Here is a 17,499-nt window from a genome sequence, read left to right on the forward strand (position 1 = left end):
CATTTCCCTTCGGGGTCAAGTGGCGGCTCTGGGTGCTTTGATTGGAAAGTTTAACGGCTGTTTGCTTGCAGTGCACCTGGATATTGCTCTGTTTCTCAAGGGGGTTAAGCATTTACGGCCTCCCATCCATTCTGTGTGTCCAGATTGGAGTTTGAACCTAGTGCTTCAGGTACTATCTGGTCCCCCTTTCGAGCCTCTCCACAGAGCTTCGCTGAAGGATCTGACGTTGAAAACGGTCTTTTTGGTGACCATTTGCTCAGCTCGTCGGATTTCAGAGTTACAAGCGTTGTCGTGTCGTGACCCTTTTCTTCGGATCTACGACGATAGGGTGTCATTACACACGGTTACGTCCTTCATTTCAAAGGTTGTATCGGCCTTTCACGTCAATCAGACTGTAGAGCTTCCGGGGTTCCCTCAGTGGTCGCGGGAGTCCTCTCAGGGCAGAGAGCTTCATCTTTTGGATGTGCGACAAATCTTATTGTGGTACCTGGAAGTTACCAATGACTTTTGACGTTCCGATCATTTGTTCATTCTTTTTCGTGGTCCCAAAAAGGGGGACAAAGCATCTAAGGTGTCCATCTCTCATTGGATTAGAGGCCATTTGTTTGTCATACATAGCCCGAGGGCGTCAGGTGCCTTTGGGCCTCAGAGCTCATTCCACTAGGACTCAGGCTACTTCCTGGGCAGAGTGTCAGTTACTGTTGTCTCAGGAGATCTATGGGGGGGGGGGGGTGTGTGTGTGGTCGTCTATTCACACTTTTACGAAACATTACCGATTGGATGTTAAGGCTTCTGATGAACCATCCTTCGGGGAGAGTGCGCTTTGTGCGGGTCTTTTGGGTTCCCGCCCAGTGTAGGGTGGCTTGGATACATCCCACTTTTCTGGACTGATCTGGGTATGTTCAGGAAATGAAAATTGGTTCTTACCTGCTAATTTTCGTTCCTGTAATACCACAGATCAGTCCAGAAGCCCACCCATTTCTTCAGATACTGAAAGACTGTCTTGGTCAGAACCGCTTACGTTTTTTTTATTGTTGAAGCTCTTTTTTTTTTTTTCCAGACATGATTCATGGAGCAGTTTTTAGCAGTTGTTCGGTCTGGTTTTTGCTAGCGATAAAGTGGTAGTCCGGAAATTTGGTTGGGTGCTACCTTCGTTATTTAGTTCTGTTAGCATGGGCTTGGGTACAGGTCAATACTGGGTGACTGCAGGTGGCACTCTCATTATGTAGCAGTGCCCAAAGTTCTAATTGTTCTGACTCCACCTGCTGGTAGAGATACACAACCCACTTTTCTGGACTGATCTGTGGTATTACAGGAATGAAAATGAGCAGGTAAGAACCAATTTTCATATCCCTAACAGCAGGTTAACTCTGTTTTGCTCCGAATATGCCAAAGGACCACTTGTGTTCTCAGCACTCCAAGGTGGCACACATAGAGGAACTGTGTGTATCTCTCAGAATTGGCAGTAAGTCCTTCTACAGTTCAGCATTGTCTGCTTCGTTGGGAAATGAGTTGAGCTAAGGTCTCCTCCGTCGACCTAAATCAAAGCCACAAGGTTGAGTTTTACTGGAGCCTGTATCAAAGAAATGTAAGCTAGCACGAGGCACCACAGTGCACTGTATGCACTATTTGCCCTTGATTCCTGATACACCAAGGGATGTGCACTGCTCATCGAGGGACTGTTCGCAAGCTGCTCCACAGGATGCGCTCAACGCACAGTGCACTGATGCATGTGGCACTCAAGGCAATGTCAGGAAGCATTGGGAGCAGCTGTATGCATACTTATCTACGTCTTTCAATTACCACAGCTCTCATTCTAAGTTGTCAGAAGCCCTCTGCTAACAAGAGACAACAGGACCAGTATATGTCATACTGTGTCCTCGCTAAAAATAAATAAAATAAAATTAGAGAGTAACCTTTTGATGTCTAGGAACCTATCCTTGTCCTCTGAGAGGATATTCCACCACATACGCCAGTTCAGAGCATGTCATTCACTTGACCAGACCGCAGGTCTAGTGTGAAATTTCTTTGCCTCTTCATTTTAAGAGACAAAAAAAAACAAAACAAATCTTCTGCAGCGATTTCTTAGACTGGAGTCCCAATATTGCCCATTGTGGCGAAAACTTCCTCAGAATGCTTGATAATGGGGTTCTTAATCTTCTGACTTAATGGCAGAGAAGTCAATCTGTTCAGAGGTGATTGTCCAGGATTTTCACTTCTGTGGCAACCCGAAGAGCCTCCAGGTTCACCTTAGTCATTGGAGTCCTGGGTTAGTAAATCCTCACTTTCAGGTGATGGTTCTACAAATACACCACCTAACCCATTTCTGGATACGCCTGACATCGCACTGGAACACCTGTCATATTCAAAGTTTGTGGACTGGTGCAGACAAGGCTTACAACCTGACTTGCAAAAACATTTATATGCTTTCAACTGGGTTCTACATGTGTATGTATTTTACCTGCATTAAATCACTTTCTAAGGATTGTCGTAAGATATGCCTTTGAATTTTTTACCCACGTTAAGTACACTTAATGTGAGTACGTGACTTTTTTTAAAATTGCTATGATAGTATGTTTCATTTATATGCATAACTCCTTTTAAGATTCACCTGTTAGCATCAAAGACCCTGTAGAGAAATCTTTGGGGCCCTCCAGATATTGGATACCCAGTCTGAACCAGTGGCTCTCCCAGTCTACAACAATCTGAGCTGTTTGTAGATCCCCAAGAAATCAGGAGGTTCTGAGACCCTTTAACAAATGTCTGCTTTGATAAGAATTAAAAATGAATTCCCTCAGTAGTCTTCTCCCTTACATTCTAAAACAGATATGGATATGTACACTTGAGCTGAAGGATACATATGCACATATATCCATCCATCCTTCCCATTGGTGCTTCCTTTACTTTAAAGTGGGTTCTTCCCACTACCAGTATAAGGTATTCCTGTTTGTCTTATAGGCAGCTTTGAAAGTCTTTACCTAATGCTTTACAGTGGTGGCTGCACATCTCCATCATCCAGTACTAGCTCAATTACATTGAGTTCTCGATAATAAGCTTTTGTTTTCTTTGCACAATATGACCTGTCTTCTATAAATTTAGATTTTTCTGATCATTTCCGAAAAGTCAGATCTAGTGCCTGCTCAGATAATAAAATCCATTAGATCAATGATAGACTCGCAGGAAAGAGTGCTTTTAACGACTGATCGTGTGTATACGGAGATATCGTTCATGCACAAACTACTGACCTCCTAGCTCACGATGGTTGGTGCAATTCTTATGTCAGGACATATGGAGGCACCCATTGCAGGTGGCCCCACTAACTCAAATTTATATAGTTATCTACACGGGGAAGACTCTGCTTTCAATGGGATCAGCGGATCTATCTGTTATTCACCATTTTCCAGGTTTCTGAGGCAAGAGTTACTCTACCAGTAAAACACCCTATGTTGTTCAGGATGGAGCACCAGTTCGCCCTTTTCCTCCTCTGTTTTTGCTAGTAGCAGACACCTCCTCGAAAGGCAGGAGGCACTCACATGGGATCATTTCGATCTCAGGGCACCTGGTCTCATGAACAGAGCCACCATCAGATCAGTCTGCTCTTTCAAAGTTAATCCATTTTCTTCAAAGGAAGAGCATCTTAATTTGAACAGCCTACTAGGTTGCTAAATTTTATGTCAGGAAACAGGGAGAAACAATATCATAGCCTCTCTATAAGGAAACGTTCAAGACTGAGGAGTGTGCAAACAGACAGCCTCTCCTACAAGCCTCCTGTCTTCCAGGAATCTCCATTATGCTGATGGATCATCTCAACTGAGTATTCCAATCACGCAGGAGGTTCTTGCGAAAATCAACCAGCAAATTGTTCATTTTATAGGATCGGTGTCTGTTTGCACTGATATAGAGCAGAGAGCTAGATCAATTTTGTTCTTATTTCTACCCAGCAATCTGATTGGCTTAGGGTGCTTTCCTACTCGATTGAGGGGTGAAACTTAAGGATGCTTCTCCACCACTTCTGATTGCCAGCGAAGGCTGCTGCAAGACCGTGCTCCTTTAATACTTAAGCTCCATTGTGGCCCAAACATAGTTTGCATTTCTCATACAAATTTCCAGAATGCCCCTGTATACCTGAGGATAGATCCTACATTTCTGTATCATCCAAGTCTTCTGTACCTCAGTCTGAAGAGTTGGATATTGAAGACTCAGTACTTGTTTATCTCTCCTTGTCTAGAACGACTGAGAACATTAGTTCCAGCTGGAATATAATCCACTAGTGTGGTTATGCCTTCCCTTGGTTTGGATATTCCAAATGGTACCAACAGAACACCTACCTATTTTCTTGTTGAGCTCAAGCAGTTGCTAATATGCTTGCTTCTCCTGACTCAGGCTTACTGCACCGCTGGTGAAACTCTATCTCAACATTTTAGTGGCTTACCACGTTTTAGGTATATGCTAAACATGTTCCACTGTCACTCCTTGTAACCGTAGGCAAGTCACTTTACCCTTCATTGCCTGAGGTACAAACTTTAGATTGTAAGCCCTCTGGGGATAGGGAAATACCTACAGTACCTGAATGTAATCCGCTTTGAAGTGCCAAAAAGCGGAATATAAAAAAAAAAATATAAAATAAAAATAAATAGAATGCTCATCCACTGACATCTAGCTTTCTGAAAGGCTTGTGCCACTTTTACTCTCAGCATAACTTAACCTTCCGTGGCACTTAAATGTTATCCCATTTGATTCACTGCAGATGGCTTCTCTTCAGCTTTGACAGGGGAACTAGCATTTTTCACTGCATTTACCTCAGCTACAAGATTCTACAAGCTTCGTCCATGTTTGCTATATAGCATAGATACAGTTTTTTTTTCCATGATCAAGTGATCCTTCCCACTTAACATTTCTACCAATTCAATACATTGTATTATATTCTGAGACTATGTATCCATGAAGGGGAATGAGTTCTTAATACCTTAGATTATAAAAGTGTCTTCATTTGGTATAAGAAAAGACCTCAATTGTGGCACCAAACTTCTCATCTCTTCGTCACATGCAACACTAACCAACTTGATGTCAGTCGTCTACTGTACTTTGTCCATCAAGTTCGTGGCATATGGTCAACACTGCTATATTTTAGGATTGCAGGTAACAGACTTGGTAGAATCTCATTAGCTCAGAGCTCTAGTTTCTACTGTTTTAGGTTATGTTTGAGTATGTTTGAAAAGCTGCAGCTTGATCACCAGTTCATACCTTTTGTGTCCCATTGCTGTCTGAACAACCTCACAAGGGCTGACAGTAACTTAGTACAAGCAGTTTTGCATGACCTATTTTCACAGTAGTCTTTTCTTCACGGAGGAATTCAGGTTGCTTACCCAGTAAATGCTCCACTGCATCTCTTAGCTTGGGACTCCTCACAGATCATGTCTAATTCAGTCTTATGGTAAACAAGTTCGCTTACCGTAAACGATGTTTTCCATAGGTAGAATTAATTAGACATGAGATGCCTGCTATCACATAACGCTGCACTGCCACCCCTAATCCCCATGCAGGGTAACCTTGTGGTGAGTTGGAGGGTCCTACCAAGCACTGGTCAGGTCCACCTGCGTCTGTGCACATACTTCTACACTGGCAACCTCCTACCCCACCAACTAGGCTTCTGCTTGCAAGTTTCCCCACCTGCAAGCTATCCCCTGGTGGTTTATAGGGACACAGACCCCTTACAACCAAGGGTCACACAGTTCTTAGAAATACACCCACAGATCAAATATACACACTATCAGGATCTTTAGTCAGTCCAAGACAGGCAGAGCTAACAAACTAATAAGTTTATTAAGAAAAAGGAACAGTGAACAGATAAAAGATTTAAACCTCAAACAGGTAAATCAACAAGGATTAAACAGAAGAAACTAGCTAAACACTTTTCACTATCTTATTAGTGGCTGGGGAGGTCAGGAAAAGCTGTCCACAGGCATTGAAACAGGGTCTCTGTACAGAGATTTGTTACCTCTGCACTCCCAGATGAGAATTTCCAGAACCTTCAGGATGAGTCCTGTCTCTAAGGCCAATCAGGGGCATACAGTGTTAACTGAGTTTTCTGGCCAATAGCACTGCAGGGTGTTTCTGTGTCACTTGCACTCGGGACTGCTAGGATGTGTATGCTCATCAAGCCACCTCCAGTCAAAGCAGTGTCCATAAATTCTCATATAAAGACGTGACACATGCAGGCTGACTTTAAGAGGCCTATGTGAAATACTGTTAAGGTGTTGGACAAATAAAATGTTTGGTATAGTTCTTCAAAGCAGCATCTAAAGCTTCTGTTTGTACTACAAGTAGAGATCAAACATCACCTGCAGACCAGCTCATAGGAAATAAGCTGTCTAGGGAAAAGTATCGTAGGACAGAGCAATAACTACAAGGCATGTAAAACCCCTGTTTTGCCATACCCGCAATGCCCAAGTCTGAGCTCATGCATATGCTCAATAGACTCAAAACTATTAGCTTGGGAGAGACAAGGCCACTTGGTGCCACCGAATGATATCACCCACAGAGCACGGCTAATTAATCCTGCTATCTAAGGAAAACACTGTTTACAGTAAGCAAAGTTGCTTTTCTTTCTCCCTCTTCCTTCTTATCTTCTCCCATCTGCTTCCACTTCTTTTCTCCTCTCACCTTCCTGTCTTCCAGTCTCTTATCTCCTGTTTCCTTATTTGTTTAATCCCTTTCTTCATGCCCCCGCACCTCCATACTTCTCTTCATCTCCCTGCTGTGCCTCCATGCACCTTTATTACATCGGTCCCACTCTCCTCCCTGTAGTTCCTGCAGGTGCTGTGCTATCCTGCATTGTCGCAGTGTGCTGGAAGTGTTTGTGGTTCTCATGGTTTACCATGAGATTAGAAAATTCTGTGGATACCATGTAAAGCAGAGCTGGTAAATGGAGCAGTGCGATGCCAGCAGGATCACTCAGGAGATGGGAGTTTTAGGGCTTTGTAGCTGAGGTGTGAGGAAGATTAGGAGAGGGGACCAACTTTTCCCATAGTTCCACAACAAGGAACAAATTCTTTGGCTTTTTAGTTCCGGATGTAGAGATCCTGATGATCTTGCTTTGGATTATGCATTTATCTGATTAGCATGAGCGAGATCTGTCACGATTAGTATTATAGAAGTCTATATTCAAAAGTATTTACCCAGCTAAGTTCAGAAGTGAAGTTTAAATATTCTGTACCGCTGAATGGCTAAGTTTTAGCCAGTAAGTCATTATCTGGCTATAAAACGTAGCCATATGGAGAGGGCAGGGTGGGGGGCGTGTTAGGGGCATGGCTTAAATTTACCCAGCTAATGCTGGATATCTGTGCTAGCGGGGCAAAGATATCTGACTAACCATGGGTAGAAAAATACAAGCCTAAAGCTAACTTCCCCCCCCCCCCCCTCTCTTTTCAAGTTGGCTAACATGCTAAGTGTGTGCTGATTTTTCCCTCCCCTAACCCCCTACCATTAAAAAAAAAAAAAAAAAAAAATCCTGAACCCCCCCAAAATGGGCTGAATCCCAAGAGTATAGAGCTTGACAATATTAATTTATTTGCTTCATTCAAGGTGGCCAGTGGCCAGTGAATCCCAGTTCAGAACTAAGTGGATAACGCTAGCCAAAAATATTTAGCAGGAGGCTTACTGGTTAAGTCCCACTGAATATCCTGAGCTGTTAGCTGGCTAACTGAATATTGTCTTCGTAGTTTCCATCTTTCCAGAATCCATAAGAGCATCTTGGTAACTTAGTATAAAAGATGACCCCTGAATTTAGGAACAGCAAGATGAGGAAACTAATCAGGTGGGAATAGAAAAATCACACAAGTTGAGCCAGGAAGGAATCCAAAGCAGAGTCACAGACTTAAATTTTGCATTATGACTTAAGAAGCTGATGGGGACCTGTACCTTATCTTTGTAGTCTGTAAAACCTGAGACTTGGTTTGGAATCCCCGGACTCATCTTTTAATTTTTTTCTAAGGTAGATTAAAATGAGAATCTGTTTAAACGTACAAGACAAGAATGTGTAACTTCGATGTTAGGCTATGAGGCACTACGGTGCTGTGTGTGTGCATAATTATTTGTTTCTGATTGTGATGACCAAATTGAAGGGTTGTCAGATGGGGTATGTAAGAATGGGGTGTGCTCTTCCATCTCCTCAGTGACTGAAGTGGAAAGGCCTCTTGCAGTTAATGTTGAAGTCAATATGCTTGCAGTATAAAACTTGTTCCCTCCATAAGACTGATGTAGAGACAAGGACTCAGAAGGCAATGCATTTTTCAGGCTTGCAAGTAAAAAATCTGTTTAGCATTTGGTGCTTATTTCTGGGCAGGAAGTCACATTACAGAGTTCAGATAGTAGTAGTAGTAGTAAGCTTTCACTGATATGAAGGGGTACTGTAAAGTCTGGATGAGCTGAATCTTGACTCTCCTCTGTTATGGGACAGCTGTGAAGAAGAATCAGCAGATGTGGGAGGAGATGAAAAAGGGAACAGAATATGGCCAGACCTGCTGCCTCCGAGCAAAAATAGATATGAGCTCCAATAACGGCTGCATGAGGGACCCGACTTTGTTTCGTTGTAAAAATCAGCCTCACCCACGTACGGGAAGCAAATATAAGTAAGTTTACCCTGATGCTTTCTGTTTGGTAATTCCTATTCATCTTGGCACCCTTCCTCCTTTAGTTCCCTCTATGGTCACTTTGTTGCCTGAGGCAGGGTGGTGGCAAAGCTTGCCAATGATTGTAGATTGGAGGCTGGAGGAGAGGAGCAGCAACAGCAGCTGGATGCAAAGGGGGCTGGGGAGAAGTGGCAGTGGAAAGTTAGAGGGACCAAAGAATATCTGTGAGTGTAGGTCAGTACAGGTGGAGGTTTAGGGTAGTGACAGATGGTGGTAGAGAGAGATCCAAAGACAGATGTAACGAAGAGGCAGTGGCAGGTAGTGAATGGGAGTCAAAGGGCATGTGTGCCTGGTGGTGGAGGTGGGAAGTGTCAAGAAGAGAGAGCAATGCTGAGTTAGGAGGGGGCAGAGAAGAGTGGGTGAGGACACAACATTGAATGGTTTGTAGCCTGAAGTCAGAAGGTAGCAGCATCATCAAGAGGTTGAGGCGTTCCAAAGTGGGGAGAGCCAGCGATTCAGGGGTCAAGAGAAGGAGCCAAGGAGAGGCAGCAGCACAGGCTAGGGCTACGAAGGGGGCCAAAGGGGGAGGCTATTATGACAGCTTGGGGTCAGGATGGACCTAAGGAGTACCAGTGGCTGTTGCTGGATGTCAGGGCCAAGCTTCAGAGGAAACCAACCTTTGATAATGCTGTAAGAGGTGTGTCTTGGGATATATCATGGAATCAGCACAAAAGCCAAATATGCTGTTCCTGAGGCTTAGAAACTGAGCCGATTAACCTAATAAAAAATCTTCCCAGCAGAAAAAGACCTTGCTGTTTGCAATTTCTACTAAGAAGCTCAATATGTGAAATTTGTGTAACCTCTTGGTTGGTAGATTGTTAATCATCTAAAAGTATTGCTAGCATCCTTGGAAGTGAGGCTGACCCGATGAAGGTGAAGGAAGAAACCGTTTTTGTTTTGACTGCGCAATGTGTTTAAATATATATTCTTTTTGTAGGATCTACCCCACCTATGATTTTGCCTGTCCAATTGTTGACAGTCTTGAGGGTGTCACCCATGCACTGAGAACGACAGAGTACCATGATCGTGATGAGCAGTTTTACTGGATCATTGATGCATTGGGGATTAGGAAGCCATACATCTGGGAGTACAGCCGGCTGAACCTGAACAACACCGTGCTCTCCAAGAGAAAACTCACCTGGTTTGTCAACGAAGGACTGGTGGACGGGTGGTACGTCCGATCATGTTATTGGCTAAGCAAGTATCTGATGTAGCAGAACTGGTTGGTTGGTAGTCTTGCATTCAGATTGTTTCTATTCAGAATTTATGCCAGATATTGCTAGATCAGGTGCTAACTGGCTATCTCCCAAGATACTGATGTATGCTGGATGTATGTGTAAATTTTAGAAACACAGCTCTAAGTGCCCTAGGCATCTGATGTGTGTGTTTCTGCCAGGGATGATCCCAGATTTCCGACCGTGCGTGGTGTTCTAAGAAGAGGGATGACCGTGGAAGGACTGAAACAGTTCATTGCTGCTCAGGTTGGTTTTCTCTCTTCTCGCAGTATGCATTAATGCATGTGCCCTTTTAAAAGTTTTTTTTAGTTATACTGGGGGTCATTTTTTAAAGCCGCTTAGCAGACAGAGTCCAGTTTTATGCACATAAGTGGCTCTTTGAAAATAGCCCCAGCGGGTATGTACGTATAAGCACACCGATAACTTAACATATGTCCTTTTATGCACACTGCGTTGGGACTTAAGTGCTTTTTGAAAGTCTGTGCATAACTTTGCATGCAAAAGTTTGCATACAAAAGTTTAGGCACTGCTAGCAGCAGGTAAAACTTGTGTGTATCCTAGGGGACTTTACCCCCAGCATTTTCAAAGCAATTTTATACAAATTAGTTATTAAATCATGCACATAATGGTTCTAAATGCACGCTCTTTATTTGTTGCACTTAGCTGAGCTAAAATGTTCACTTGCTCATTTAGTGTTGGTTTACTCCATTGTATGCTCTTAGGAGGAAAACTTCAATAAAATTATAAGGCATTAATTGCCTCTGTGTGTCTTGCTTGTCCTTTGTTTCTCAGGTGGCTTCTGACCCTCTTGGCTTAAGTACTGCTTGGTGGCCAAGTTGGAAGTTGTTCCTGGAATGGGATACAAGAAGGCAGGCCTTAGGGCGTGTCTTTATTTTATTTATTTTTCTTAAGTTAATTTTCTATGAAGAACATAGCCCTGCCCAGAGAAAACTATAGATCTGGGACTGGGCCTTGAAATGCAACCAGCTATGATGGCACATTGTTGTTTAAAGCAGGAAATCAGACCCTAATGTGCATTATAAAAACCTAAGGAGAATCTTTTCTTCGGGTCTGGCAACCTTAGGCTTGCTCTGTACTGTCAGATCCAAACATTATGAAATGACCTAAAGTGTATGATCACAGTAAGCCACTCCATGGTGTACATCATCATGGGATTTTGTTACTTTTGAGATGATTCGAGCCGCCAGTTCTATAGAATCATGCACTGATATCCCACAGTATTGTACAGATGGGAGGGCCTTGGTGCTTCGTCACCCTGATATCCTACATTGGGGTACAGCTAGGAGGGCATTCAAGCTTTATGTATTCACATTCTCTTATTTAGCATGCATGTGTGTATTTGTTTTGCTTTCAGGGCTCCTCTCGATCGGTTGTGAACATGGAATGGGATAAAATCTGGTCATTTAACAAAAAGGTACAGTATTTACTGTGTGGCTGATCACATGTTCTCGACCTACACGATTCATGTACAGTGTTCAATTCCCGGCATCCGTGGGAGCGCTCATCTTCAAATAGAATGATTGCAGACTATTACACCATTTGGCGCATTTTAAGGAAAATGGAATGTCCCTCTTTATTTTTTTTTAATTTTTTTCTGTTTGGATCCTATTACTAATTAGTTTTGACTTGCTAAATCCATACCGAGTGTACTTTGAATCAGGTGAAAAGATATTGGAATCTGCTCTGAATCTGACATAAGAACTCTGCATTTCATTTTTCTGCTTTCAAGCTGCGAGCTATCTGTAAGAAGGTACTACCTAATGCTTTTTAAAAATTTCTTTCCTTTTCTTGGCTTTGCCCGTAGCTTCCAGTCCTGCAAGCCCACATGTGCACAGCTCATCGTTCGGCAGCTTTGCAGCACCCTGGTGCTTCCTTTTAATGCTGACGGTCGAGAAAATCCATTTTAAAATGCATTATTCCTGCGGCAAAAAGCGGGCCCCGCCGCCTTTCCAGGGGGAATCATGCGGCGGCCGCAGCAGCAATACTAGCTGCATGACTTTATTTTTGTCTCTGCTGCTTTCTCTTGGAGTTCGTTTGGGGAGGTGTGGGGGGTTTGCCTGTTTAATTTCTTAAATTATATTTGAACACCTTTTTTTTTTTTCTTGTGGAATAAAAGGTGTATCCTCTTTATTAAGGCTGTGCCCCCCCTTTTTTTTTTAACAAGTGTTGCTGGAGTCCATTGCTCAGTTGTACGTTCTGGGTCATTCCGATACCTTTGATCCACTCATAACTTCCCTCTCCTCCCCCTCAGCAGCTACCTGAATTTTGGGTGAGATTTGCAAACTTCTCAGCCCCTCTGTACTTACTGTAGTTCATACTAAGTATAACTAGAGTCCTGACTAATAAAGCCAAAATGTCGTCGGAAGAGACTTTTTTTTTTTTTTTTAAATTATTCAATCACACATTTGGCATGGCTAGTTATCCTTGGGTATGCCATCTCTGTTTCAAACATGAGTTTCTTATTTCCATGGAAATAAAAATCAGAATGTAGAAGGGGAGTTGACGGTGATTTGGGTATGGCAATTTACTTTTCCTTATTTTGCTACTACTGCTCCTTTAAAATGGAAATTAGCACCTTCCCATGAGCTCCTGTGGAGCAACCTTTCCTTTACATAGTGAAGGAATTCTAATGACCCCCCCCCCCCCCCCCCCCCCGCTCTATCCAGCCCAAAAAAGCTGGCACGTGTGTAGCATCTCGTGCCAGCTTTCACACTGTTCTGGCCGTGCCCGTTTAGCCGTATTGATGCTGTGTTTTTGGATCTCAGATTAGGAATAGTGCATCTTGACATGGATTAACTTCCCATTTGCATCAGCTGTTTGTAGATGAAGGGGACTCTCTAGAACGCCGTCCATATAGTTTGTGGTTCTTTCTCACCAGGATACTTTGCAGTTCAAGTTCCTGCTTGTATGTGCTGATACCTCGTCCCAGGACTTTTCATTTCAGTTGTCTGCTTGTCTGGCATGCGTGTCTTGTGTGCACCTGATCATATGTAAATGTTCTGTGCACAAGGGATTAACCCATTCTTTATGTCGCTGCAGTCATGAGAATTTGTATTTCAGAAGTGGTGGGGGAAAAAAGCATCATTGATGCCTCCATAACCTTTTTGGTTTTGCAAACGGTGAACACATTGAAGGGGCTTCTCTTCCAAGTGTGGTCCTGCTATGCACTGCATGAGATCCTCTTGAAGCATTATATGTCTCAAAGACATCACAAGTGTTTCCCCCTCTAACCTGTGAACTCACGACTGTAACTTATTGCACACACACACAAAGGGGACCAGGAATATATACATATATATATATGATCTGGTGGAGAGAATGCTGATTCAAGAAAACTGCTGGGTTGCAAGTTCGCTCTGGTGTTTTTACTCTGGTGCTCTTTTATCTCCTTGTGCTTCAGTGTCTCCGATTTTGAGCTGAGAAGCTGTCTGGGTGTCAAATCCGTGCTGCCTGGCCATCCAGCCATGCACAGTTCTGAAATATGAAATTCTATATTCCCTGTACATACCCAGATCATTTCAGACTCCTGAGTTTTGCCTCCCTGCCAGCAGATGGAGACAGTTTTACTGACTGCTACATAACCCATTGTGTCACCTGCAGTCCCTCAGTATTTCTTTCCTCAGCAGATGGTAGATGATGTAATATCTGCAGTCGGGGTGGGGGGGGGGGGGGGGGGAGGAAAGAACAGTGAAGATTTTCCTAGTCGTCCTAGGGATTGTTAGGTCCTGTTGGGGCCACCCCCTCCCCCCCTGGTTTGAGGTGGACAAGTAGGGGCTTAGTGACCCTTTTGGTAGCTCGGCCTGGAATTGCGTGGGGTGTATTTCTGGTGGTCCAGATCCCTCCCCTTCATAAAGCAGTAGCCTGGACTCCACTGGCAGCTCTGCTGATGAAAGCCTGATGTTCAGGGAAGTAGCCCCCTTTGTTTCTTGCTTGCCTAAGACGTTAAAGTTTTAAGAAAGACAAAGCAGTTAAAGTTTAAAAAAAGAGAGACAGTTTAAGTGGAAGTTACTTTTATGGTTCCTGCTTCGTGATTAGCTGTCTTTCTGCAACATCTCTTCAGGCAGCTTTCAGGATTGCAGAGCTTTGGTAGTCAGCACAGGGTGAGTGTATGCTGGCATGCGATCTGAGCCGTGTGGTTAATGGCACATGGAGTGGCTTCCCAATCCTGTGGGGGATCGCGATAGTCTAAATGGGGCCAATTTTGTGTGCAGGCTGTGTTTCTGTTGGTGTAGGCATTTTGGATGTGCTTGCTGTCACTGCTTGATCAGGTTGAGCCACTGATACTGGAGGCAAGTGGCTTGGAGGCGCCAAGGGGCTCCAGGGTTGCTGATGTTTCTCACCCCGTTGGCACAAGAACGATGGCCATTTTGTTTGCTTGGGCTGAGTGGTCGGCATCGGGGGAGGCACGGGAATCACCACCTAGATTATCCCCAGTGGTTTCTGGCCCAGGGAGGAGCAGGAAGGCTTAAATTGTGAGGAATTTCCTCTTAACCCGGTTCCTGGGCCCTCTCAGGCCTTTTTGATGGGGTTTTTATTTTATTCACAAAAGCATTTTTTTTCCATTGAATGCAGCACGAGAGGGGCACTCTCGAGCCTGGTCCCAATCGTCTGTCCCCGGCCATACTATTCGTGCCCAGTAGAAGCAGGGAGGCAGGGTTTGCAGGGCAGGTTCAGCACCTCCTGGTTCTTCCCTGCATGAGCACGTTAGTTCCTTGCAGGGGGGTTCCTCACTCAGCCACCAGGCTGGCAGGGGACAAATTTCTCTTCCTCAGCTTACCTCTCCGATTAAACTCCAGTGGGAGTGGGGCCGAAAGCCGCATTGTGGTTTCCAGAAGCGCGTTCATGCAGGCATGTGTAATTGTGCACGTAAAGGCTGCAGTCTATTTTTCAAGGCATATTTGTGCGGGTATACGTGCGCGTACAACTACAACCTATACTTGAGCACATATTGGCGTGGACATTTGAGCTTTGCATGTATGACTGCAACCTAGCCTTGAATGCGTATTTGCACACATACGCATGCATTTACAACCGTGACCTAAGTTTTGAGTGCGTAGGCTACTAGATGCCAGGGAAGAGCAATTCTAAGCGCACCTCTATCTGTGTGGCTTGCTATCTGAGGGCAAACCAGCCCTTGCTTGCTCTATGCCTGTCTTGGCACTGTTTGGATGCTCATGGCATTTTGGCTTCTGCAGATTCCTAACATTGGGATATTTCCGCAGTCTAGGAGGTCTTCAGAGGGAAGAGAAATTGGAGAAGTGGTAGCGGTTAGTTCTCCTCCCTCCTTGCTCCCAAGGGCAGAGGCTGTCCCAAGAGAGTGGTTGGAGAGAGCCAAGTTTGGTCCTAGGGGCCCCAGAATAGATTCAGTCTTCTTCTCCTGAGTGCAATGTTACTCTTCTGTAGGGGCACTCAGTGTAGGTGATGCAACCTACTAAGTAGGGATCACGTGCTCTGACCTCACAGTTGTCAGCCAGTGCAAGTGAAAGATGCAGGAAAGATGTCCTGGGAGGTCTTCAGGTGAATGTGGCTATGATACATCAGAGTATTCCAATGGGGATTGTTTTCCTTGGCTCTGCAAGAGGGAGAATTTACACGTGATTTGGAACCACATCTGACTCTGTAATCCAGTATTTTTTGTTTTCATAAAGATGAGTGGCTGAGTCTGACTCAGACCCTGAAGACGCTTGGTGTGGCCAGGTGTGACGCTACTGGCTTGCAGTTGAAGGATCCAGTATTGGTCACTGTAATTAGTGTCCTGTCATGGGTTAATTGACCCGGAGGCTAGTTTTAATAAAAGGGGGGGGGGAGCACTTAAGCAATTGCATGTCCTTTGGATCCAAAGGCAAGGGAACTGTTGAAGGTGGATGCACTGTTACAGAGTGAACCACTCTCCTGGTGGATGGAAAGAGGGGCAGCTCTAAAGGTTGTGCAAGATAGGAAGATTGAGCCTATTCTTTAGTAAGCCTTTAAGGCCATGGCGAGAACCTTTCTTCTTGCTGCTGCCGCCTGTTGACTTGGCCTGGGTTGCGTCTCAAGGAGCAAGTTCCGATGGCGGAGTGGTGAGGAAACCAGGAGCTGCATTCTTAGCTGATGCAGCTGTGTCTCAGTGCCAGCGGCTTCCAGAGTGTGGCATTCGTGCTAATAGCTAGACACTGATTTATGACTGCATACATTTCCAGGTCCAGTCTCACAAGGTTATCCTTTTAAGGGTTTGCTTTCTTTTTCGGGAATAAGTTGGAGAGGATGGCAAATAGCTGGGGCAATTCTAGGGTTCCTCAGTGGCTGGAGGTCAGGAAGATAGTGCTGTTTTTGCCGCTCCAGGGATTCTCATCGTTTTCATCCTTATGCAAGCGCAACTGCTGAAAGGTCTCGTCCCTTCGGAAGTGTTCAGTCCGTTCGACCAGAGAAGCTTCGCAAAGTTGTGGGCTCCAGAGCATCTCTATCTTCGCAATTAAGGTGTGCAGGCTCACCGACTAGTTCAAGAGATATGCGAGTGTCCATCTTGCTTTATTGAAGGACTCATATTACGACAGACCTGTGGAGCCTGGAGGTGATGAGGGATGGCCATGGTCTAGAACTTCTCAGACTTCCTCTGGAGGCCTTTATAGTTTCTCCATGCAATTCTCTATAGAAGAGTGGCTGTGGAGACTACATTAAGGAGGCTGTTGGATTTGAAGGTCATATTCCTGTTCCCAGATCCTATGAAAATATGGCACTATTTCATTCATTTGGCATTCCCAAGAAGGAAGAGGGGTCATAATAGCCTATCCTGGATCTGAAAGGGGTCAATCAAATTTTGCATTTCAGTATAAAAGCTTCACGTATAACGGGAATTTTTCACATCTCTCGTCCTGCCAGAGGCGTATCTACCTATTCCCATTTGTCAGAAACATCCATGTTTCCTACACTTCACCATTCTGGGATGTTTCCAATTTCAGGCCCTGCCCATTGGGCTGATTACTGCGTCCAGGACCACCTTTAGGGTTTTCTGCACAAGGCAGGCATTCTGGTCCATCCATATCTGGGCGGCTGGTTGCTGGTGAAAAATACATAAGAGATTCACTTGGTGTCTGACAAGGTTGTTTCCTTGTTTGAGGAGCTCAGTGGGGAACTTGGCCAAGGGCACTCTACAGCCGTCTTAGGTGCTGTGTGGGTTTCGATATGGAGCAGGACAGAGTGTTTCTCTTTGTGAGGACTTTATCACCAATTCCCGGGCCGGAGTTGTCACAGGAATGGCTTGTGACCACCTTGTATGGGCTGTTCCAAGGATGGTGCTCTGCCTGAGCCTGGCCTCTTAGATCTCGACAGGCCTTTATTCTGGTGAATTTTCTTATGGTCCTGAAAGCGAGCATGAGTGGGAAAAGATCTTCTGCCTTTTGGTTTGTCCCCCAGTAGCTTATGCACTTGGGTTGGCTGAGACAGGGGAATAGTCTGAAGAGGTTTTTACCGCCTTATTGTAGGCCAGATGACCTTCTACATCCTTAGCATAGGAGAGGATTTGGAGAGTGGTCTTAGGGTCCTGCAATTCTTGGAGTGCAGCCCATTCAGGTTAC

The 17,499-nt window shown here is 44.5% G+C and overlaps 1 protein-coding gene across 4 annotated transcripts in view; it reads left to right on the plus strand.

Moving 5' to 3' along the window:
* EPRS (glutamyl-prolyl-tRNA synthetase) overlaps positions 1 to 17,499 on the plus strand; it is a 250,216-nt gene that overhangs the window by 78,166 nt on the left and 154,551 nt on the right. For all 4 annotated transcript variants that reach the window (XM_029593176.1, XM_029593177.1, XM_029593178.1 and 1 more), the window contains exons 9-12: positions 8,459 to 8,630; positions 9,628 to 9,861; positions 10,087 to 10,171; positions 11,301 to 11,360. In XM_029593176.1, the coding sequence (XP_029449036.1) occupies positions 8,459 to 8,630; positions 9,628 to 9,861; positions 10,087 to 10,171; positions 11,301 to 11,360 (551 nt within the window). The remainder of the gene's footprint in view (positions 1 to 8,458; positions 8,631 to 9,627; positions 9,862 to 10,086; positions 10,172 to 11,300; positions 11,361 to 17,499) is intronic.

Source organism: Rhinatrema bivittatum, chromosome 3, assembly GCF_901001135.1.
Source record: "Rhinatrema bivittatum chromosome 3, aRhiBiv1.1, whole genome shotgun sequence".
NCBI lineage: Eukaryota > Metazoa > Chordata > Amphibia > Gymnophiona > Rhinatrematidae > Rhinatrema > Rhinatrema bivittatum.